The 22,715-nt window shown below is 44.7% G+C and overlaps 1 protein-coding gene and 1 long non-coding RNA gene across 2 annotated transcripts in view; both read right to left on the reverse strand.

Annotated features, from left to right (window-relative positions):
- LOC311130267 (phosphatidylinositol 4-phosphate 5-kinase type-1 gamma-like) overlaps positions 1 to 3,487 on the reverse strand; it is an 86,058-nt gene extending 82,571 nt beyond the window's left edge. Inside the window, exon 1 of the mRNA XM_084162985.1 lies at positions 3,162 to 3,487. Within this exon, the coding sequence (XP_084019111.1) occupies positions 3,162 to 3,291 (130 nt within the window). The 5' untranslated portion in view covers positions 3,292 to 3,487. The remainder of the gene's footprint in view (positions 1 to 3,161) is intronic.
- A 1,677-nt stretch (positions 3,488 to 5,164) lies between these two features.
- LOC311130893 lies at positions 5,165 to 19,408 on the reverse strand. Its single transcript, XR_014613407.1, has 4 exons — positions 19,162 to 19,408; positions 18,645 to 18,720; positions 12,182 to 12,239; positions 5,165 to 5,515 (listed from the first exon to the last, which is right to left on the reverse strand). It is a non-coding gene; the product is annotated as an uncharacterized lncRNA (long non-coding RNA).
- Between the last annotated feature and the right edge of the window lie 3,307 nt (positions 19,409 to 22,715).

Raw genomic sequence — 22,715 nt, forward strand, 5'->3', positions numbered from 1 at the left:
AATTCTTCTCTGATGTTAACTGGTAGAGCTTTCATGTCTCGGATGTGGATAGGAATCCACCTTGCATAGTTTGTTCTGTCCAGTGCAAAGACCCAGGATGCCAAAGCCTCTAATGTTTCAACATAAAGACCAAAATCTCCACAAGTCTCTCAAATACAAGAACAATATTCCAAAACTGTATGGTTGGATACCTCTGAATCATGTCTGCTTTCAATGTATCAAAATAAATGCATGTGGACTCCCAACAGCCAAGCATCTTTCAGGAGTTTTTCTGCCATAGAAACCCTTGGGTGGGCCGCCTAAGCAATATTTCGGGACGCCTAAGTCCAAACTGTAAAAAAAATTAAAAAGAATAACATGTTTTTTGTAGTTTTTTATGGAAAAACGCTTTAAGTGTTAACTTAAATGACTAAACCCAGATATAAAGTATGTAGAAAATATAGTGGACCTATACCATTTTTTATAATCTTTGAGAACTAACAATCACCAAAATAAAAGCTACAGTCAGGGGAATTGAAAATTCCCCAAAAAATGAATTTAACAGTAATTATTTTGTTATTAAGTTTAACCAAAAGAAAGCAGCATTAGCCATGGCAAAATGCATAGAATTGCAGGAAATTATCTTTAAAACTGCAAAGAAAAATCTCAGCTCCATGGCAAAATGTGTACAATTGCAGGAAATTAACTTTAAAACTGCAAAAATCTATCTTGGCTCCATGGAGAATTGCAGAAAATTGGCTTAAAAATTCAAAAATTGCTACAAAAAACAAAACAAGACTGAGGCCTTTAAAATGTTCTAACAAATTCTGCTGCGCTGACCACACAGACTGTAGGGTGGTATCCAGATTTTATATTGTCTCTCATCCCAGGATATACGGTATTATCGGCTTAGTACACAAGGGTGCACCAAAAAACGCAAAAAAAAACATAGGTTGTCCATTACCAGAATGCTAACAAAATTAGCTCAATTGCGAATTTCCATTAAATATGCTAGCTAAATATGTTAGCAAACGAAAACATTTACTAATTGCAAAGACAGACAATCTAGCTCATAAAGTTATACATATAGGTAGGAGCTACCAAATGTCATTTTTGGTGAGTTTGGACATTTTACAAATGATTGTGAACGAGAGACATTGTGCAAATGAAGAAAGTACAGTACTGGCTCTGGAGCAGCATGTGTAGGCCTACATGCTGCGTGGAGTTTGGAGTCACTAGGGCAACGGGACTGCATGCTCTGCTCAGGGAAGATGAGCAGATGGGTCGAAAACGGAGAGGAGAAAAAACGCTAGCAAATCAAGATAGTGGCAGCTGTACAAATAACTAATCTAAAAGGGCTTTGACTTCTCACACACGGCTGAAAGCTAACACAATATGATGCCTTACTAATTAAGCCACTTACTTAGATAACTAGCAAGTTAAACCTAGGACAGGGGTCGCGTTAACACAGAATTCTGCGTTTTTCATGCAGGAAAAAAGATAACACTTAATATCTGATGCGTTTCAGCATCAGACAGGTAAATGTTGTGCTTCAGTTGCACTTCTCCACTTGGATGAGAATTCATGAATGGGCATTATTTCAGACGACAGCGCTCTGACTGATGTGTAGCTACTTTTCTAGGTGTAGCCAGCCTACTGTTCTCCGGTAAAATACCAAGATTAACTTTAAGCAAAACATTAGGAAATGTAGCTGGCTACATTCTTTCTATGATAAAGATTAGAACTATGATGGCCATGCATCGTTTTTGCAAAAAAATACCATGCATTTTTATTGTAAGCTCATTTACTTGTGTGGCTGCCAACCAAATAGCGTTGCACTTCTGTTGTCATCTATAGTTGCAAGTCCCTGATCAGTCTTTTGAAGCAAAAAACAACAACTTAACATTCAATATAAAACGCAACCCCTATCAATACACAGTTGGACTCACCTGCTCCCGCTTTCTCCTGTTGTGCTATTTACAAACAAACACGTGACTGGCTCAACCGTTCTGAGGAACTTACATAATGTAAAATAATGTGACAGTTGAAATTTAGAACGCGATCTGCTTTATCTCGTAACATATTACACAGGTCGACTGCAGGTATTTACTTAAAAAATTGCTACAAATGGAAAAACCATCCCGTTGCTATTTCCAAATAGCCGGTACACGGTATTTATGGTATACCGCCCCAAGCCTAGTGGACTGGCATTTCAATTGCTTCACGGGAACCTGGTAAAATTATGTTTGTAGTGTACGCTAGCTAGCCACTGAATGGCTCTGAATACACTTTCAGGATGCAGTCATAGCTATAACCAACCACTTTTGGAGGAAACTAGTGCTCTCAAATTATACACCTGTGTCGACAGCAGATGGGAGTTATATTAATAACATGGCTAACTAACATACATTTCGGGAAAACAAGTTATACTAAGTGGCTAACTAGCGTTAGCATAGCAACGTTTGGTGGTCAATGAGACAGAGCTAGCTAACCAGCTGAAGTAGCAAAACAATATAACAAAAGTATAATTTCAGATAAATAAATACTCCAATAGGCTCTGCATTTCAAGAATCACAGTTGTAAGTATCCCGACCTTGGTGCACTTTAAAATGCCTTGTGTTTCAAACATGAGCTTTTCTGAGGTGTTGCCCAAAAGTCTGGGGCGGGGCTTAGCGAAGGGTAAATTCTCCCTGACTGTCAAGCTTTTATTTAGGTGATTGAAAAAAGGCAAATAAAACGGCATTTTCCAGATTAATTTCCAAGATAGTAAACAATACCTGTCCTATTTTACACACCACAGGGCAGCAGCACTGTCAGTGGAATCATTCAAGCCTTGGTATGGATGCTTGCTTTCTCCAACGTTAACGTTTGCTAACCGTCCACGCTAACCACGACCCGGTAAGCCCCCCGGTTTGGCAACAATACAAGCTGATAAATAAAAATTACTTATTTCCCCCCTGTATAAAGTTAAATTAATGTGTAATTTAGTGGGTGAGCTTGCTGCTAACTCTGATCTCAATGACAGCCGGCCTAATCTGCTAGCTAGCTGAGTCAGTGTGGCTAACAGTTTCCGTTCCTTGCATGGCTTATTGGCTATCCATGTCACCTGGCTAAAAGAATATGAACCACATCAGCTATTACAGTGCCGGATATAGCTATAATAAACACAAATAAATAGTTACCCATGTCACTATCCCTTCCGTAGCTAATTCCAATGACAGTGTCCGCATCCTCGGATGCTGTGGCCCCGGATAACGGACTCGCTTCCCTGGCCTCTGACAGCCCAACTGCTCCCTCGGCTGCTGCTTCCATTCAGACTCCCGGAGAAAGGGCGAGCCCTCCAAATGAAAGACCAACAGCGATGTCGCGATTCGGAGAAACCGAACGGTTGTTATTCGACGTCCTACAGCTAAACCTACGATTAAATTAAAAAATAATGTCGGGGTGATATCCGTTATGGCCCTGGGCCAGGCATCCGTGCTCTGGTTATCAGCGCGTCGGCAGCACAAGTCCTCTCCGTTCGACTGCACTTGCTGCTGTAGACGCTGGTTTACGCTATTCCGTCTCCTTCAGACTGATTTTTTAGGAACTACGGCTTTCCATTGGCTTGGGTTGTCACTAGTTACCACAGCCGCAAAGTCAAAATTGGCTATATACAAATTTATAAAAACAAACATTAACTTTTTGGTCTTCATTTAAGGTTACGATTATAGGCATAAGGTTAGCAAGTGTGGTTAGGTTGAAAATGGCTTGGCTGTACACTAAATGAAAATGGCTACAAAACAAACTGCTTTGATTGATTCCTTCCTCTTTTAAATGAAGAAAAACATAAGTCAACAAGTTTTATCCTAAAAAAGGATGGGTGCATTTAGGGTAGCTGACCCCTGTCCATGACCTTTCAAAATTGATGATGACCAAACATACATCTATCCTGCACAAGTATGGAACACTTCCAGACTAAAATATTGATTTAACCCCATAAACAAAAGCCAGGGATTGCCTTGGATAGTTCAGATATATTTGGCATTGTGACAAGGTGCTGCTCCTCTTTCATCATTGAACAAGTTCAGGTTGCAGAATGACTGCCAAACACCTACAGGTAAGAGTAAAAAGGAAAATAATATTTTGAGTATTGTAGACTGGCTGGGCATTGTAGGGATGAAGGGACCCTGACCTTTGTTATATTGTCATCTATCAGGTTCTTAAGTTTATTTTGATCCACAAAGGGCTCTTCTTAACATATTCAACTGAAAGAATAGCTGTTGTGAATGACAATGTGAACTGCATTTCTAACAACTAACCTGACCCATCCACAGTCCATCTAATTTGATTACATCTGATTAGGGTTAGATTATGTTTCAAATGCAGATTCATCATGTGTGTTCATTTGAAAGTATAAACTCAGTGGCCAACAGTCTCTCTCAACAGAGCAAAGGGACGACAGGCAAGTGACTATGGTTGTACCATAACATTTTTTTGCTCTCAAATCCAGTAGAGGGCAGTGTAACATGTATTTCAGTAGAATAGATTCACAAATTAAATTTCAGACACTACGATCCGATCCACTACCATTTGAAGGAATGCTATCTAGTGATGAATCAAAATACATGTATTCCTTCTTAGGTAATTAGTAACTTGAATTAGTTATTGTTGCATCACATGGAACAACCTTGTCCACGTTAACTCATGGCAAAACATCAGAATAGCAAAACCGGTTAGTAACAGGGACCATGGTTTTAGTACTGTTCTAACTTGTGTAATGTGAATTCAATACAAGAAACAGAAAGACGTAAATTCCTGAAAACATTCCTTACCCCAGTACACTTAAATCGACTACTCCGGAAAATAAATTTGCACTCTTATGCATAGATCTGAACGATTTATTAACGGGACATACAAACAGGCTTACGTTTCGGCATTAACACCTTCATCAGGTAAGAGGCACCATAGCCTCTCAAGGGAGTGTCCCACGCGCCATGTCAATGAAACATGTCAAAATGATAGCAACTAGACATGGGCTATTCAAACAAGTGTTTGAGTAATTTGAGTATAATGTTTTTTGGAATTTAAGTCCCTCAGTCAGTCAAGAACCTGATTCCTTTGTTAAAGCTGGGCTGAAGCACGTTTACACTTTTTTCCCGCAGTTGAAAGATAGTATTCCCCATAAACACACTGGACAACAGAATTAGCACAAAAGCGTTTATTTATTATGGAATATGACACTAAGATCATATTTTCAGTTATGCATATTCAGTTGTAAGTATTCAAAGCGAACAGTTGTAGGGGGTCAGGATTCCTCTCCGGCGCTGGCTGGGTATGCTTATAGCGGGTCCTCCCAGAGGGTTGGTTGCACGCCGTTTTCATCAGGTCTGTCCTCCCAGTCAAGCGGGTTTGCAGACAGACCTTCACTGGTCTGGGGAATGGACCCACTCTCACCCATTGGCTCACCGGAGAGGGAGGGATGGATGAGTATCAGTGCATTAGTCAGTTAGTGATGGAATAATTACAGGTACGTGGGAAGGTCCTTCTCCACCGCCTGAAATGGAGAATAAATAGTTATGATGAATTGCATCCATGCCTTTTAGTTGATTTTCCGTTATGTTTCTCTCCTTATATGGATTTAATATAATTGCATTTCATTTGTTAGGTAAGAGCTGAACCAGTAGGCCTATCTGTGTGTTAGACGTCTCTAACACCAAGAAAGCTCAGATTCCAACTCCCATTCAAATCAAAATCTATTTGTCACATGCGCCGAATACAACAGGTGTAGACCTTACCGGGAAATGCTTACTTACAAGCCCTTAACCAATAATGCAGTTAAGAAAATAGACTTAATAAAATATTTACTAAATAAACTAAAGTAAAAAAATAAAAAGTTACACAATAAAATAACAATAATGAGGCTATATACAGGGGGTACCGAGTCAATGTGCTGAGGTACAGGTTAGTCGAGGTAATTTGTACATGTAGGTAGGGGTAAAGTGACTATGCATAGATAATAAACATCGAGTAGCAGCAGTGTAAAAACAAAGGGGGTGTCAATGCATATAGTCCAGGTGGCCATTTGATTAATTGTTCAGCAGTCTTATGGCTTGGGGGTAGAAGCTGTTAAGGAGCCTTTTGGAAGTAGACTTGGCGCTCCGGTACCTCTTGCAGTAGCAGAGGGAACAGTTTATGACTTGGGTGACTGGAGTCTTTGACCATTTTTTGGGCATTCCTCTGACACCGCCTAGTATATACAGTCGTGGTCAAAAGTTTTGAGAATGACACAAATATTAATTTTCAGAAAGTCTGCTGCCTTTGTTTTTATGATGGCAATTTGCATATACTCCAGAATGTTATGAAGAGTGATCAGATGAATTGCAATTAATTGCAAAGTCCCTCTTTGCCATGAAAATGAACTTAATCCCCAAAAAACATTTCCACTGCATTTCAGCCGTACCACAAAAGGACCAGCTGACATCATGTCAGTGATTCTCTCGTTAACACAGGTGAGAGTGTTGACGAGGATGCAAAGGCTGGAGATCACTCTGTCATGCTGATTGAGTTAGAATAACAGACTGGAAGCTTTAAAAGGATGGTGGTGCTTGAAATCATTGTTCTTCCTCAGTTAACCATGGTTACCTGCAAGGAAACACGTGCCGTCATCATTGCTTTGCACAAAAAGGGCTTCACAGGCAAGGATATTGCTGCTAGTAAGATTGCACCTAAATCAACCATTTATCGGATCATCAACAACTTCAAGGAGAGAGGTTCAATTGTTGTGAAGAAGGCTTCAGGGCGCCCAAGAAAGTCCAGCAAGCGCCAGGACCGTCTCCTAAAGTTGATTCAGCTGCGGGATCGGGGAACCACCAGTGCAGAGCTTGCTCAGGAATGGCAGCAGGCAGGTGTGAGTGCATCTGCACGCACAGTGAGGCGAATACTTTTGGAGGATGGCCTGGTTTCAAGAAGGGCAGCGAGGAAGCCACTTCTCTCCAGGAAAAACACCAGGACAGACTGATATTGTGTAAAAGGTACAGGGATTGGAGTGCTGAGGACTGGGGTAAAGTCATTTTCTCTGATGAATCCCCTTTCCGATTGTTTGGGGCATCCGGAAAAAATCTTGTCCGGAGAAGACAAGGTGAGCGCTATCATCAGTCCTGTGTCATGCCAACAGTAAAGCATCCTGAGACCATTCATGTGTGGGGTTGCTTCTCAGCCAAGGAAGTGGGCTCACTCACAATTTTGCCTAAGAACACAACCATGAATAAAGAATGGTACCAACACATCCTCCAAGAGCAACTTCTCCCAACCATCGAAGAACAGTTTGGTGACGAACAATGCCTTTTCCAGCATGATGGAGCACCTTGCCATAAGGCAAAAGTGATAACTAAGTGGCTCGGTGAACAAAACATCGACATTTTGGGTCCATGGCCAGGAAACTCCCCAGACCTTAATCCCATTGAGAATGAAGCGGGTGGACAAACAAAACCCCACAAATTTGAACAAACTCCAAGCATTGATTATGCAAGAATGGGCTGCCATTCAGGATGTAGCCCAGAAGTTAATTGACAGCATGCCAGGCCGGATTGCAGAGGTCTTGAAAAAGAAGGGTCAACACTGCAAATATTGACTCTTTGCATAAACTTAATGTAATTGTCAATAAAATCCTTTGACACTTATGGAATGCTTGTAATTATACTTCAGTATATCATAGTAACATCTGACAAAAATATCTAAAAACACTGTAGCAGCAAACTTTGTGAAGACCAATACTTGTGTCATTCTCAAAACGTTTGACCACGACTGTAGGTCCTGGATGGCAGGAAGCTTGTCCCCAGTGATGTACTGGGCTGTACACACTACCCTCTGTAGTGCCTTACGGTCGAATGCCAAGCAGTTGCCATACCAGGCGGTGATGCAACCGGTCAGGATGCTCTCGATGGTGCAGCTGTATAACTGTGTGAGGATCTGGGGACCCATGCTGAGTGGGAAAAAGCGTTGTCGTGCCCTCTTCACAACTTTCTTGGTGTGTTTGGACCATGTTCGTTTTTTGGTGATGTGGACGCCAAGGAACTTGAAACTCTTGACCCGCTCCACTACAGCCCCGTCGATGTGAATGGGGCCGTGTTCGGCCCTCCTTTTCCTGTAGTCCATGATTATCTCCTTTGTCTTGCTCACGTTGAGGCAGAGGTTGTTGTCCTGGCACCACACAGCCAGCTATCTGACGACCTCCCTATAGGCTGTCTCATCGTTGTCGGTGATCAGGACTACCACGTTGTGTCGTCAGCAAACTGAATGGTGGTGTTGGAGTCGTGCTTGGCCACGCAGTCGTGGGTGAACAGGGAGAACAAGAGGGGACTAAGCACGCACCCGAGGGGCCCCGTGTTGAGGATCAGCGTGGCAGATGTGTTGTTGTGGATCCAGTTGCAGAGGGAGGTGTTTAGTCCCAGGGTCCTTAGCTTAGTGATGAGCTTTGTGGGCACTATGGTGTTGAACGCTGAGCTGAAGTCAATGAACAGCATTCTCACATAGGTGTTCCTTTTGTCCAGGTGGGAAAGGGCAGTGTGGAGTGCAATGTGATTGCGTCATCTGTGGATCTGTTGGGGCGGTATGAGAATTGGAGTGGGTCTTGGGTTTCCGGGATGATGGTGTTGATGTGAGCCATGACCAGCCTTTCAAAGCACTTCATGGCTACTGACGTGAGTGCTATGGGGCGGTAGTCATTTAGGCAGGTTACCTTTGCTTTTTTGGGCACAGGGACTATGGTGGTCTGCTTGAAACATGTAGGTATTACAGACTCGGTCAGGGAGAGGTTGAAAATGTCAGTGTAGACACTTGCCAGTTGGTTCGCGCATTCTCTGAGTACACGTCCTGGTAATCCGTCTGGCCCCGCGGCCTTGTGAATGTTGACCTGTTTAAAGGTCTTGCACACATCGGCTACGGAGAGCGTGATCACACAGACATCCAGAACAGCTGGTGCTCTCATGCATGCTTCAGTGTTGCTTGCCTCGAAGCGAGCATAAAAGGCATTTAGCTCGTCTGGTAGGCTCGTGTCACTGGGCAGTTCGTGGCTGGGTTTCCCTTTGTAGTCTGTAATAGTTTGCATGCCCTGCCACATCCGACGAGCGTCAGAGCCGGTGTCTGCAAGCGTCATGTCAAAATATGTTTGTTGGTCACCAAATATGGAGTTCCGCTGAGCAACGATTTTCATTTACTGGTATTTACTTCCAAAAAAGGTCTAAATGAAAATGTACAAGCAACTTCAAAAATGCCTCTTTGACATTTGTAAACAACAGCTGGTGCACGATATCTAAGGAAGTCTCAAGGTTTTGCTCGCCTGAGGTAGAGTATCTCATGATAAGCTGTAGACCACACTATCTACCAAGTTTTCATCTATATTTTTCGTATCTGTCTATTTACCACCACAAACCGATGCTGGCACTAAGACCGCACTCAATGAACTGTATACGGCCATAAACAAACAGGAAAACGCTCATCCAGAGGCAGCACTCCTAGTGGCCGGGGACTTTAATGCAGGGAAACTTACATCCGTTTGACCTCATTTCTACCAGCATGTTAAATGTGCAACCAGAGGGAAAAAAACTCAAGACCACCTTTACGTCACACACAGAGATGCGTACAAAGTTCTCCCTGTCACGATCGTCGGGTACAGAGGACCAAGGCGCAGCGTGGAAGGTGAACATATTTATTAAATAATGATAACACGAACAAAACAACAAACGATACGTGACGTCCAAAGGTGCAAAACACAAACCTACACAGGAACAAGATCCCACAAACACTGTGGGAAAACTGGCTGCTTAAGTATGGTCCTAATCAGAGACAACAAGCAACAGCTGATTCACGTTGCCTCTGATTGAGAACCACACTGGCCAACATAGAAACACAATACTAGACTAAACACAAATGAAAACTCACACCCTGGCTCAACATACTAGAGTCCCCAGAGCCAGGGCGTGACACTCCCTCGCCCTCTATTTGGCAAATCTGACCATCATTCTATCCTCCTGATTCCTGCTTACAAGCAAAAACTAAAGCAGGAAGCACCAGTGACTCAGTCAATAAAAAAGTGGTCAGATGAAGCAGATGCTAACCTACAGGACTGTTTTGCTAGCACAGACTGGAATATGTTCTGGGATTTTTCCAATGGCATTGAGTACACCACATCAGTCACTGGCTTCATCAATAAGTGCATCGATGACGTCGTCCCCACAGTGACTGTACGTACATACCCCAACCAGAAGCCATGAATTACAGGCAACATCCGCACTGAGCTAAAGGGTAGAGCTTCCGCTTTCAAGGAGTGGGACTCTAACACGGAAGCTTATAAGAAATCCCGCCATGCCCTCCGACGAACCATCAAACAGGCAAAGCGTCAATACAGGACTTAGATCGAATCGTACTACACCGGCTCCGACGCTCGTTGGATGTAGCAGGGCTTGCAAACTATTACAGACTACAAAGGGACGCACAGCCACGAGCTGCCCAGTGACACAAGCCTACCAGATGAGCTAAATTACTTCTATGCTCGCATCGAGGCAAGTAACACTGAAACATGCATGAGAGCATCAGCTGTTCTGGACGACTGTGTGTTCACGCTCTCCGTATCCGATGTGAGTAAGACCTTTAAACAGGTCAACATTCACAAGGCCGCAGGGCCAGACGGATTACCAGGACGTGTACTCCGAGCATGCGCTGACCAACTGGCAAGTGTCTTCACTGACATTTTCAACCTGTCCCTGTTTGAGTCTGTAATACCAACATGTTTCAAGCAGAGCACCATAGTCCCTGTGCCCAAGAACACTAAGGTAACTTGCCTAAATGACTACCGACCCGTAGCACTCACGTCTATAGCCATGAAGTGCTTTGAAAGGCTGGTCATGGTTCACATCAACACCATTATCCCAGAAACCCTAGACCCACTCCAATTTGCATACCGCCCCAACAGATCCACAGATGATGCAATCTCTATTGCGCTCCACACTGCCCTTTCACACCTGGACAAAAGGAACACCTATGTGAGAATGCTATTCATTGACTACAGCTCAGCGTTCAACACCATAGTGCCCTCAAAGCTCATCACTAAGCTAAGGACCCTGGGACTAAACACCTCCCTCTGCAACTGGATCCTGGACTTCCTGACAGGCCACCCCCAGGTGGTAAGGGTAGGTAACAACACATCCGCCACGCTGATCCTCAACACGGGGGCCCCTCAGGTGTGCGTGCTTAGTCCCCTCCTGTACTCCCTGTTCACTTATGACTGCATGGCCAGGCACAACTCCAACACCATCATTAAGTTTTCCGACGACACAAGTGGTAGGCCTGATCACCGACAATGACGAGACAGCCTATAGGGAGGAGGTCAGAGACCTGGCCGTGTGGTGACAGGACAACAACCTCTCCCTCAACGTGATCAAGACAAGGGAGATGATTGTGGACTACAGGAAAAAGAAGAGGACCGAGCACGCCCCCATTCTCATCGACGGGGCTGTAGTGGATCAGGTTGAGAGCTTCAAGTTCCTTGTTGTCCACATCACCAACAAAGTAACATGGTCCAAGCACACTAAGGCAGTCGTGAAGAGGGCACAACAAAACCTATTCCCCCTAAGGAGACTGAAAAGATTTGGCATGGGTCCTCAGATCCTCAAAAGGTTCTACAGCTGCACCATCGAGAGCATCCTGACTGGTTGCATCACTGCCTCGTATGGCAACTGCTCGGCCTCCGACCGCAAGGCACTACAGAGGGTAGTGCGTACGGCCCAGTACCTCACTGGGGCCAAGCTTCCTGCCATCCAGGACCTCTATACCAGGGGGTGTCAGAGGAAGGCCCAAAAAATTGTCAAAGACTCCAGCCACCCTAGTCATAGACTGTTCTCTCTGCTACCGCACGGCAAGCGGTACCGGAGCGCCAAGTCTAGGTCCAAGAGGCGTCTAAACAGCTTCTACCCCCAAGCCATAAGGCGTTTGGAAATGGCTACCCAGACTATTTGCATTGCCCCCCCCCCCACCAATTTTACGGTGTTGTGAGCACATGAAATTGTCAATAAAGTCACAAGGTATAATGATAGGGAGGTTGATTCCAGGCCAGGCCTGAGGTTATGGCTGAGTACTGCAATATCACATGGATGTGTCAGTGAGTCCATCATAGGCCTGTGCTGTAATTAGAGTCAATGTGGGAGAGTAAAAGTCATTGACTTACGCTTGGATCACCCATTGGTCCATATCTCTTCATAACCTGGCCCTCTGTTAATCAGGAACTATAAAGCCAGAGAAAAGGAACCGAGGGATGGGCATTTAAACTAATTCTGCATTTAACTTCCAATATCTAGCTGCAAAATCGGTTAATAATCAAAAAGGTATTGTTTTCAATGTTAACCCAACAATTCATAAATACTGAAATATACATATAATTAAAGCTAGAATCCTTAATTTAAACAATAACAAAGTGGGCACCCTGCCACTGTTTTGGTTTAAGGGGATGGGCCTGGAAAAATGTAACCACTGAAATTCACAGAGAGCTATGGATGGAAATACTGACCATCCATGATATAGAAATGTATAGTTTTAATCATGTTTTGAGGCTATACAGTGTTTGTTTACATGTACATTGTTTACAGACAAAGGCGTACACAAGCTTATATTTTGGGGTTCGACAGTTGAACTAAGCTAATGAGACATTTATAAGTTATATTCTTCAAAAATCAATGGGTATAATATATATAATTCATTTATAAGTAAAAAATGGATGTAGCAATTAAGGATTCTAGCTTTAAGTATGTATTTGTATTACTCTAGGCCCAGAAAGACCACTTATAATAAGACTTTTATTTTTTGTAAACAAAAATGGACATAGGCCAGGGGTATTCAAGCGGGGGTCCGAAGATATTGCATTATTTTTTTTATTTTTTTGAATATCGCTAGCAACAGAATAAACACATTTTTAATTACATACAGTTGAAGTCGGAAGTTTACATACACCTTAGCCAAATACATTTAAACTCAGTTTTTCACAATTCCTGACATTTAATCCTAGTAAACATTTCCTATCTTAGGTCAGTTAGGATCACCACTTTATTTTAAGAATGTGAAATGTCTGAATAATACTAGAGAGATGTCACGCCCTGGCTCTGGGGACGCTTGTATGTTGAGCCAGGGTGTGAGTGTTCTTTGTGTTGTTCTAGTTTTGTGTTTCTAGGGTGTAGTTCTAGTTATTGTGTTTCTATGTTGGCCAGAGGCAACGAGTGTCAGCTGTTGCTGGTTGTCTCTGATTGGGAACCATATTTAAACAGTCTGTTTTTCCACAGTGTTTGTGGGATCTTGTTCCTGTGTAGGTTTGTGTTTTGCACTAAGGATGGCACGTATCGATTTGTTATTTTGTTCGTGTGATTACTCTAATAAATATAAGTATGTTCACTTTCCACGCTGCGCCTTGGTCCTCTGTATCCGACGATCGTGACAGAAGATCCCACCAAAACTGGACCAAGCAGCGTGTCCAGGAGCCATCGCCAGGGAAATCTCTAGCGGATCTCTGTTGCCTCCTCGACTGGGTCAAGCAGTGTGAGGAGGAGAGAGGCTGGACTTGGAAGCAGAAGGGCGAGAGACATGGAGACCTGGCCCACGGGAAGGAGAGACGCCCAGAACATTTTTAGGGGGGGGCTCACGCCGTGGACGACGGGGCAGCAGGAGGCCGCCAGGTTACGGGAGTCACTGGTCACCAGGGGGAAGGAGGATGTAGAGGCACGGCGAGAGGTACTGGGGTGTGTTGCCAGTCCGGTCCGGCCTGTTCCTGATCCCCGCACCAAGTCAGTGGTGCACGTCGCCAGCCCGGCCCGGCCTGTTCCTGCTCCCCGCACCAAGTCAGTGGTGCGCGTCGCCAGCCCGGCCCGGTCCATTCCTGCTCTCCGCACCAAGTCAGTGGTGCGCTTCGTCAGCCCGGTCCGGCCCGCTCCTGCTCCCCGCACCAAGCCTATGGTGCGCGTCGCCAGCCCGGCCCGGCCTGTTCCTGCTCCCCGCACCAAGCCAGTGGTGCGCGTCGCCAGCCCGGTCCGGCCCGTTCCTGCTCCCCGCACCAAGCCAATGGTGCGCGTCGCCAGCCCGGCCCGGCCTGTTCCTGCTCCCCGCACCAAGCCAATGGTGCGCGTCGCCAGCCCGGCTCGGCCTGTTCCTGCTCCCCACACCAAGCCAGTGGTGTGCGTCGTCAGTCCGGCATAGTCCATGCCTGGTCCGGCACCGGTCAGCTGCTCCACGCCGGAGCTAGAGCAATCCGCTCCACCAGTGTTCAGTCCAGCTCCGGCTAGCAGGGCCAGACCGGACCAGGGGTACTGTGGGGGGTTAGAGAGGGAGTGGGGATCATGCCCGGAGCCGGATCCACCGCCAAGGCGGAGTGCCCACCCGGTCCCTCCCCTGTGGTGTTCTGTTGGCGCGGTCGGAGTCTGCGCCTTTGGGGGGGGGGGTACTGTCACGCCCTGGCTCTGGGGACGCTTGTATGTTGAGCCAGGGTGTGAGTGTTCTTTGTGTTGTTCTAGTTTTGTGTTTCTAGGGTGTAGTTCTAGTTATTGTGTTTCTATGTTGGCCAGAGTGGTTCTCAATCAGAGGCAACGAGTGTCAGCTGTTGCTGGTTGTCTCTGATTGGAAACCATATTTAAACAGTCTGTTTTTCCACAGTGTTTGTGGGATCTTGTTCCTGTGTAGGTTTGTGTTTTGCACTAAGGACGTCACGTATCGATTTGTTATTTTGTTCGTGTGATTACTCTAATAAATATAAGTATGTTCACTTTCCACGCTGCGCCTTGGTCCTCTGTATCCGACGATCGTGACAAGAGAATGATTTATTTAAGCTTTTATTTATTTCATCACATTCCCAGTGGGTCAGAAGTTTACATACACTCAATTAGTATTTGGTAGCATTGCCTTTAAATTGTTTAACTTGGGTCAAACGTTTCGGGTAGCCTTCCACAATAAGTTGGGTGAATTTTGGCCCATTCCTCCTGACAGAGCTGGTATAACTGAGTCAGGTTTGTAGGCCTCCTTGCTTGCACACGCTTTTTCAGTTCTGCCCACACATTTTCTATAGGATTGAGGTCAGTGCTTTGTGATGGCCACTCCAATACCTTGACCTTGTTGTCCTTAAGCCATTTTGCCACAACTTTGGAAGTATGCTTGGGGTCATTGTCCATTTGGAAGACCCATTTGCGACCAAGCCTTAACTTCCTGACTGATGTCTTGAGATGTTGCTTCAATATATCCACATAATTTTCCTTCCTCATGATGCCATCTATTTTGTGAAGTGCACCAGTCCCTCCTGCAGCAAAGCACCCACACAGCATGATGCTGCCACCCCTGTGCTTCACGATTGGGATGGTGTTCTTCGGCATGCAAGCGACCCCCTTTTTCCTCCAAACATAACAATGGTCATTATGGCCAAACAGTTCTATTTTTGTTTCATCAGACCAGAGGACATTTCTCCAAAAAGTACGATCTTTGTCCCCATGTGCAGTTGCAAACCGTAGTCTGGCTTTTTTATGGCGGTTTTGGAGCAGTGGCTTCTTCCTTGCTGAGCGGCCTTTCAGGTTATGTTGATATAGGACTCGTTTTACTGTGGATATAGATAATTTTGTATCTGTTTCCTCCAGCATCTTCACAAGGTCCTTTGCTGTTGTTCTGGGATTGATTTGCACTTTTCGCACCAAAGTACGTTCATCTCTAGGAGACAGAACGCGTCTCCTTCCTGAGCAGTATGACAGCTGCGTGGTCCCATGGTGTTTATACTTGCATACTATTGTTTGTACAGATGAATGTGGTACCTTCAGGCGTTTGGAAATTGCTCCTAAGGATGAACCAGACTTGTGGAGGTCTACCATTTTTTTTGTTGAGGTCTTGGCTGATTTATTTAGATTTTCCCATGATGTCAAGCAAAGAGGCACCGAGTTTGAAGGTAGGCCTTGAAATACATCCACAGGTACACCTCCAATTGACTCAAATTATGTCAATTAGCCTATCAGAAGCTTCTAAAGCCAATACATAATTTTCTGGAATTTTCCAAGCTGTTTAAATGCACAGTCAACTTAGTGAATGTAAACTTCTGACCCACTGGAATTGTGATACAGTGAATTATAAGTGAAATAATCTGTCTGTAAACAATTGTTGGAAAAATTACTTGTGTCATGCACAAAGTAGATGTCCTAACCGACTTGCCAAAACTATAGTTTGTTAACAAGAAATTTGTGGAGTGGTTGAAAAACAAGTTTTAATGACTCCAACCTAAGTGTATGTAAACTTCCGACTTCAACTGTACATCGGGTCTGGCCGAGAGCTCTAATGCCACGGTGCCAGGACCGGCTGATACCCTAGTACACACTGAAATGGAGACATGTTAGTGTAGGAGTGGCGGAGGGAGTTTTGGGCCATCTCTGCCCAGGGGATGAAAGCCGCCCACACCCCCGGCCGGTCCTGGCAATAGGACTGCAGAAACCTACCCACATCCTGGTTAACTCTCTCCACCTGCCCATTACTCTCGGGGTGAAAACCTGAGGTCAGGCTAACCAAGACCCCCAGACGTTCCATGAACGCCCTCCAGACCCTCGATGTGAACTGGGGACCCCGATCAGACACTATATCCTCAGGCACCCCGTAGTGCCTCCGCAGTCGGTAGGGCCGTAGGGAGACCAGGCAAAGGAATGAGACGGCAGGACTTAGAAAACCGATCCACAACAACCAGGATCGTGTTGTTACCTTGTGACGGAGGAAGATCCGTCACGAAGTCCACCGATAGGTGTGACCACGGCCGTTGTGGAACGGGTAGGGGTAGTAATTTCCCTCTGGGCAGGTGTCTAGGTGCCTTGCACTGAGCGCACACCGAGCAGGAGGAAACATAAACCCTCACGTCCTTAGCTAAAGTGGGCCACCAGTACTTCCCACTAAGACAGCGCACTGTCCGACCGATGCCAGGATGACTAGAGGAGGGCGACGTGTGAGCCCAACAGATCAATCGATCGCGAACATCCAACGGAACGTACAGACGCCCAACTGGACACTGGGTGGGAGTGGGCTCTGTGCGTAATGCCCGCTGGATGTCCGCGTCAACCTCCCATACCACCGGTGCCACCAGGCAAGGAGCCGGAAGTATGGGAGTGGGATCCGTGGACCGCTCCTCTGTGTCATACATCCGGGACAGTGCGTCTGCCTTACCGTTCTGGGAACCTGGTCTGTAGGATAGGGTGAAAACAAAACTGGTGAAAAACATGGCCCACCTTGCCTGGCGAGGGTTCAGTCTCCTCGCCGCCCGGATGTACTCCAGATTGCAGTGGTCAGTCCAAATGAGGAAAGGGTGTTTAGCCCCCTCAAGCCAATGTATCCACGCCTTCAGAGCCTTGACAACAGCTAACAGCTCCCGGTCCCCCACATCATAGTTTCGCTCTGCCGGGCTGAGCTTCTTCGAAAAGAAAGCACAGGGGCGGAGCTTTGGTGGCGTACCCGAGCGCTGAGACAGCACAGCTCCTATCCCAGCCTCGGACGCGTCCACCTCTACTATGAATGCTAAGGAGGGATCCGGATGAGCCAGCATGGGAGCCGAGGTAAACAGAGCCTTCATGTGACCAAAAGCCCTGTCCACCCCAGCTGACCACTGCAGTCGCACCAGTGCCCCTTCAGCAAGGAGGTAATGGGAGCCGCTACCTGACCAAAGCCCCGGATAAACCTCAGATAGTAGTTGGCAAACCCTAAGAACCGCTGCACCTCCTTTACCGTGGTTGGAGTCGGCCAATTACGCACAGCTGAAATGCGGTCATTTTCCATCTCCACCGATGACGCGGACAGGCGGTACCCGAGGAAGGAGACGGACTGTTGAAAGAACAGATATTTCTCAGCCTTGACGTACAGGTCATGCTCCAACAGTCGACCAAGCACCTTGCGCACCAGGGACACATGCTCGGCGCATGTAGCGGAGTATATGAGAATGTCATCTATATACACCACTACACCCTGCAGGTCCCTGAAGATCTCGTCGACAAAGGATTGGAAGACTGATGGAGCATTCATCAACCTGTACGGCATGACGAGGTACTCATAGTGCCCAGAGGTGGTACTAAATGCCGTCTTCCACTCATCCCCCTCCCGGATACGCACCAGAGTCGCCACCGAAGATGGCGGATACGCGAGCGGAGCGGGGTCTACGTCCCGCACCGGAGCCGCCACCGAGGCTAGATGCCCACCCGGACCCTCCCCTAATGAGTCAGGTTTTGCGGCCGGAGTCCACACCTTTGGGGGTCACGCCCTGACCTTAGAGATCCCTTTTATTCTCTATTTGGTTAGGTCAGGGTGTGATTTGGGTGGGCATTCTAGTTTTTCTATTTCTTTGTTGGCCGGGTATGGTTACCAATCAGAGGCAGCTGTCTATCGTTGTCTCTGATTGGGGATCATACTTAGGCAGCCTTTTTCCCACCTTAGTTTGTGGGATCTTGTTTTTGTATAGTTGGTTTGTAGCCTGCAGAACTTTACGTTTGTTTGTATTTGGTTGTTTTGTCGGTGTTCATTTAATAAATGAATATGTTCGCCTACCACGCTGCACCTTGGTCCGATCCTTCAATCAACGAGCGTGACAGGTATCATCACAGCCCTATTATATAGTATTTGGGAATGCTGAGTAACTTCTTCCACCCACTCACCTGTATTTCTCAAGGGATACCTCATTGCCATCAATATCCTTAGCAGAGAAGTAAATAGAGGCTCTGTCGGAGCAGACTGGGAAGGAAGAGAGAATGAAGGAAGAGTGAGTCAGAATATGAATGTGTGTCCTGTTTGCTGCTAGCTCATGAATACCTGTCTGATGTGCGTGCAGGCACACAACTGCGCCCTCTCACGCTCACTGTAAAGAAAAACTCAGCCTGAGACAGAATGTCAGCGAACCTCACTCTCTCAAAGCGATAGTCAACATTCAAATAAAATACCTTTGCTCTCATCCATTCTACACAGAAATCCATGTAATAATGACAGAAAAGCAGCAATTGATGTGTTAACATTACTGATTACAAGGGTGTATTTTCCCCTCCAGCAATAAACACTATGCACTTGGCATTCGTCCTCAGACAGAAAGATTCAACAGCAGAAACCTTCCATAGTCAATATCTCCAAAACATTTTAATCAAAGTGTAGTTTTGATTGACCATTCCTCAGTAATCTTACCAATGTCTGCAGCATGACAGAGAAAAGGACAGCGGAACCTAGTAGACACATGACTGCCTTTCAGTAATGTCCACTGAAAAGGCAGAAAGCGTATGTGACAGTATCCCTGTGACTTGACCAGACAGTCTTCTGTCCCACACAACTTTGACTGTGAGCCTTTCGGTACAGCACCCACTTTAATCCTCCAACTTATGAAACACTTAATAATGAACTAGGAAGATACAGCATTCTTCTCTGATAGGATGTTTTTATGCTGACCACTGACAGGCAAAGGATGATAACACCTACACAGTCAGTGGTGCTCATAAAAAAAATAGTGTTCTCTTCCTAGAAGTGACATATTAAAAGGGGTAACTTGCACAGGACAAAGGTAAACATCTTACACAATCTTTGGGAACTGACCTTGCTTAACAGAAGGTTACATTGGTCGAAAAAGAACAGAACACTCAAAGTAGTACTCATACTGCTCTCTGACTCAATGATCAGTAACATTTTACATCAACAATGACGTATACAAAATGGACGGAGCAAAAGTCTAATGCTGAGTATAGTATCCCTATGCTACAAAACCCCACTATTTCACCAAACTACACTGAACAATACTGAGGAGTATTTCTGTCTGTAATTCCCTTTTGTGGGGAAAAACTCATTTTGATTGGGCGGGCCTGGCTCCCCAGTGGGTGGGCTGGCTGCCAAGTGGGTGGGCCTATCGTCGCTGCACCTCCTGCCCAGACGTGAAATCCATAGATTAGGGCCTAATGAATTTATTTCCATTGACTGATTTCCTTATATGAACTGTAACTCAGTAAAATCTTTGAAATTGTTGCGTTTATATTTTTGTTCAATATAATTTCATATCAACATCTTTAGAATAATATGGTATAGAATAGATACAACAGATGTGCTTATGTTTACATTTTCTAAGCGAGAGAGGATCTGAGAATCAATCTTTTCATATGAGGCTGGTGGTCAGGCAACAGAATTGATTCAGTAGAGATTATTTCACCATTCTGATAAGGTGAAGCCAGAGGAAAATATGGACCCGTCACAATGTTTCAACTTCACCACTCACTGATGTCATCTAACAAGCACGACAAGGTAAATCATATATCCTCCTCACTGATAAGATTGATATAAAGGAAGGTCCTGACACCATATAGCAGGGATTATCAACTAGATTCAGCCGCCGGATGATCTTTTCATGAGCGGATGGTCAGGGGGCCGGAACATAATTACAAATAATTTGTAGACCGCAAGAAGCCCAAACAGACACAATATTTGACAAAAACAATAATTTTAAACCTTGCTTACATTTGTATACGATCTATAGAGATGAAGGATCTTAATTGTACCTATATTGTCACAGCAAAATAATCCTGCAGCAACAGGATTTGAACGCTTAGTCCATAATGTTGCTTGATCGGTGGATAGGGTATTAGCTGGCCAAAAGTAGGCTACATGAAAAGTGCAATACTGTTAATATAACCGTGTGTTAGTGTGGGTTTTCAGTGAATTTATGTAACTCACAAAGCTCATCTGCATTTCCTGCAGTGCAGGAAAATTCTCAGCAACAAAAGAGTGATCAAATGAAGATCTTATATCTGTAGGTCTCCCATATACACAGCTGTGTGTGGCCACTAGGTTGACTATCAGTGGGAACCGGTACCTCTTAGATGTTAAGTCCCCTATATGGGGTCTTAAGCGGTTCTGGACCGGTTCTGACTGACATTTTGGTGTACAAAGTGCTCTGTGAACGTCATAGGGTCCCATGCCTTATAGTGCCAGAAAGCCCGATCAGTCTGCTATCCCTTCCCACTCTCTCAGCGAAGCCCACATTTGAAATAATCATTTTTTTCTTCCTTTGAGTGACAGAGCCTAGCCTGTGAGACGGCATATGAAAGGGGACTGTCCGTTGAATCCATCAGTACTGGTTTCATCTCGACTGTGATATTCCAAGCCGGATTTAGAGCTCTCAGTGGACGTTTAGGATAAAATTATCTGTCGTCAGTTATATGAAATAGTGCCAATATTGTACTGTCACTAAGTATGATCATATTTATTTAACAGTTATAAAAAGGTGAAATCTTATAGTAAGTCATTTATAATTTGATTTTTTACTATATTTAGAAAGTCTTGTCATTTCAAGCCCTATTGCCCCACTTTTGTTGAATAGGGAAACATATATATATCCTCAAAGGTGAGTACACCTCAGCAATTTATAAAACAAAATTACCAGAAAGGTGAGTTCCAGACCTTTCTAAAACTATGCAACATTACCAGTTATTGTTTATGGCCATCTCATGAAAAATATTTACATTTGGGTCTGTCTATTTAGGTGGAAATCTAAATGTTGCCCTATCATTCAATTAAAGATCTAGAGATTCATAGTAAAATCCACCACCTGTTTAGATGTGTACAGTATACAATGTGGAACATTCAGATAGACATACACTGAATGTACAAAACATTAGGAACACCTCTTTCCATGACATAGATTGACCAGGTCAAAGCTATGATCCCTTATTGATGTTACCTGTTAAATTCACTTCAAAATCAGTGTAGATGAAAGGGAGGAGACAGGTTAAAGAATGATTTTTAAGCTTTGAGACAGGATTGTGTATGTGTGCCATTCAGAGGGTGAATGGGCAAGACAAAATATTTAAGTGACATTGAACGGGGTATGGTAATAGGTGCCAGGTGTCAAGAGTGTGTCAAAAACTGCAACGCTGCTGGGGTTTTCCACGCTCAACAGTTTCCCGTGTGTATCAAGAATGGTCCACCACCCAAAGGACATCCAGCTAATTTGACACAACTGTGGGAAGCATTGGAGTCAATATGGACCAGCATCCCTGTGGAACGCTTTCGACACCTTGTAGAGTCCATGCACCAACGAATTGAGGCTGTTCTGATGGCAAAAGGGGGTGCACCTCAATATTAGGAAAGTGTTACTAATGTTTTGTACACGAGACGTGCTTTGATAATGCAACCTATGGATGGATTACAGAATAAAGTTAGGAATTTCCATGCGAGACATGAGTCAGGATTTTGGGTTTCAGTGGGATTGGGACGATAGGAAAATAGCCTAGGCTCTATATGTCTATTACGTGAGTCAATAGATAAATAATACACATGATTTAGGCTATATTATTGCATGCTTAATGTTTTTGATCAGTGATAGATGAGCAAACGAATAAATGAGCTACCTCTTCCACTTGTTCAGCCAGAGATCAATTAACCAAATATACAGAGAGATTCAGTGGAGCAGAAAAACAAATAATTTATCTTTAGTCTCTCGTGTTACATAATTTGCAAGAGGCTGAATGTATCTCACAGGAGAAAGCCATTGGTTCCTGCATGAACAGAACATCATACTGTGTTTAGCTTACATTGATTGGACTAAATAGGTTTTGGTATCTTTTAGTTGTCACTGAATTAGAGGGTGATGCCTCTGGAATTTATACACTGATTGAGTAGAGGAAGTTATGGAGATTGTACTCCTATTAGAGAGACAGTTTCTCAGTTTAGGGTTATTTTAATGTTGATTGGAGATGTAA

The sequence above is a fragment of the Coregonus lavaretus genome (genome assembly GCF_964263955.1).
Source record: "Coregonus lavaretus genome assembly, chromosome: 6".
In the NCBI taxonomy this organism is placed as follows: Eukaryota; Metazoa; Chordata; class Actinopteri; order Salmoniformes; family Salmonidae; genus Coregonus; species Coregonus lavaretus.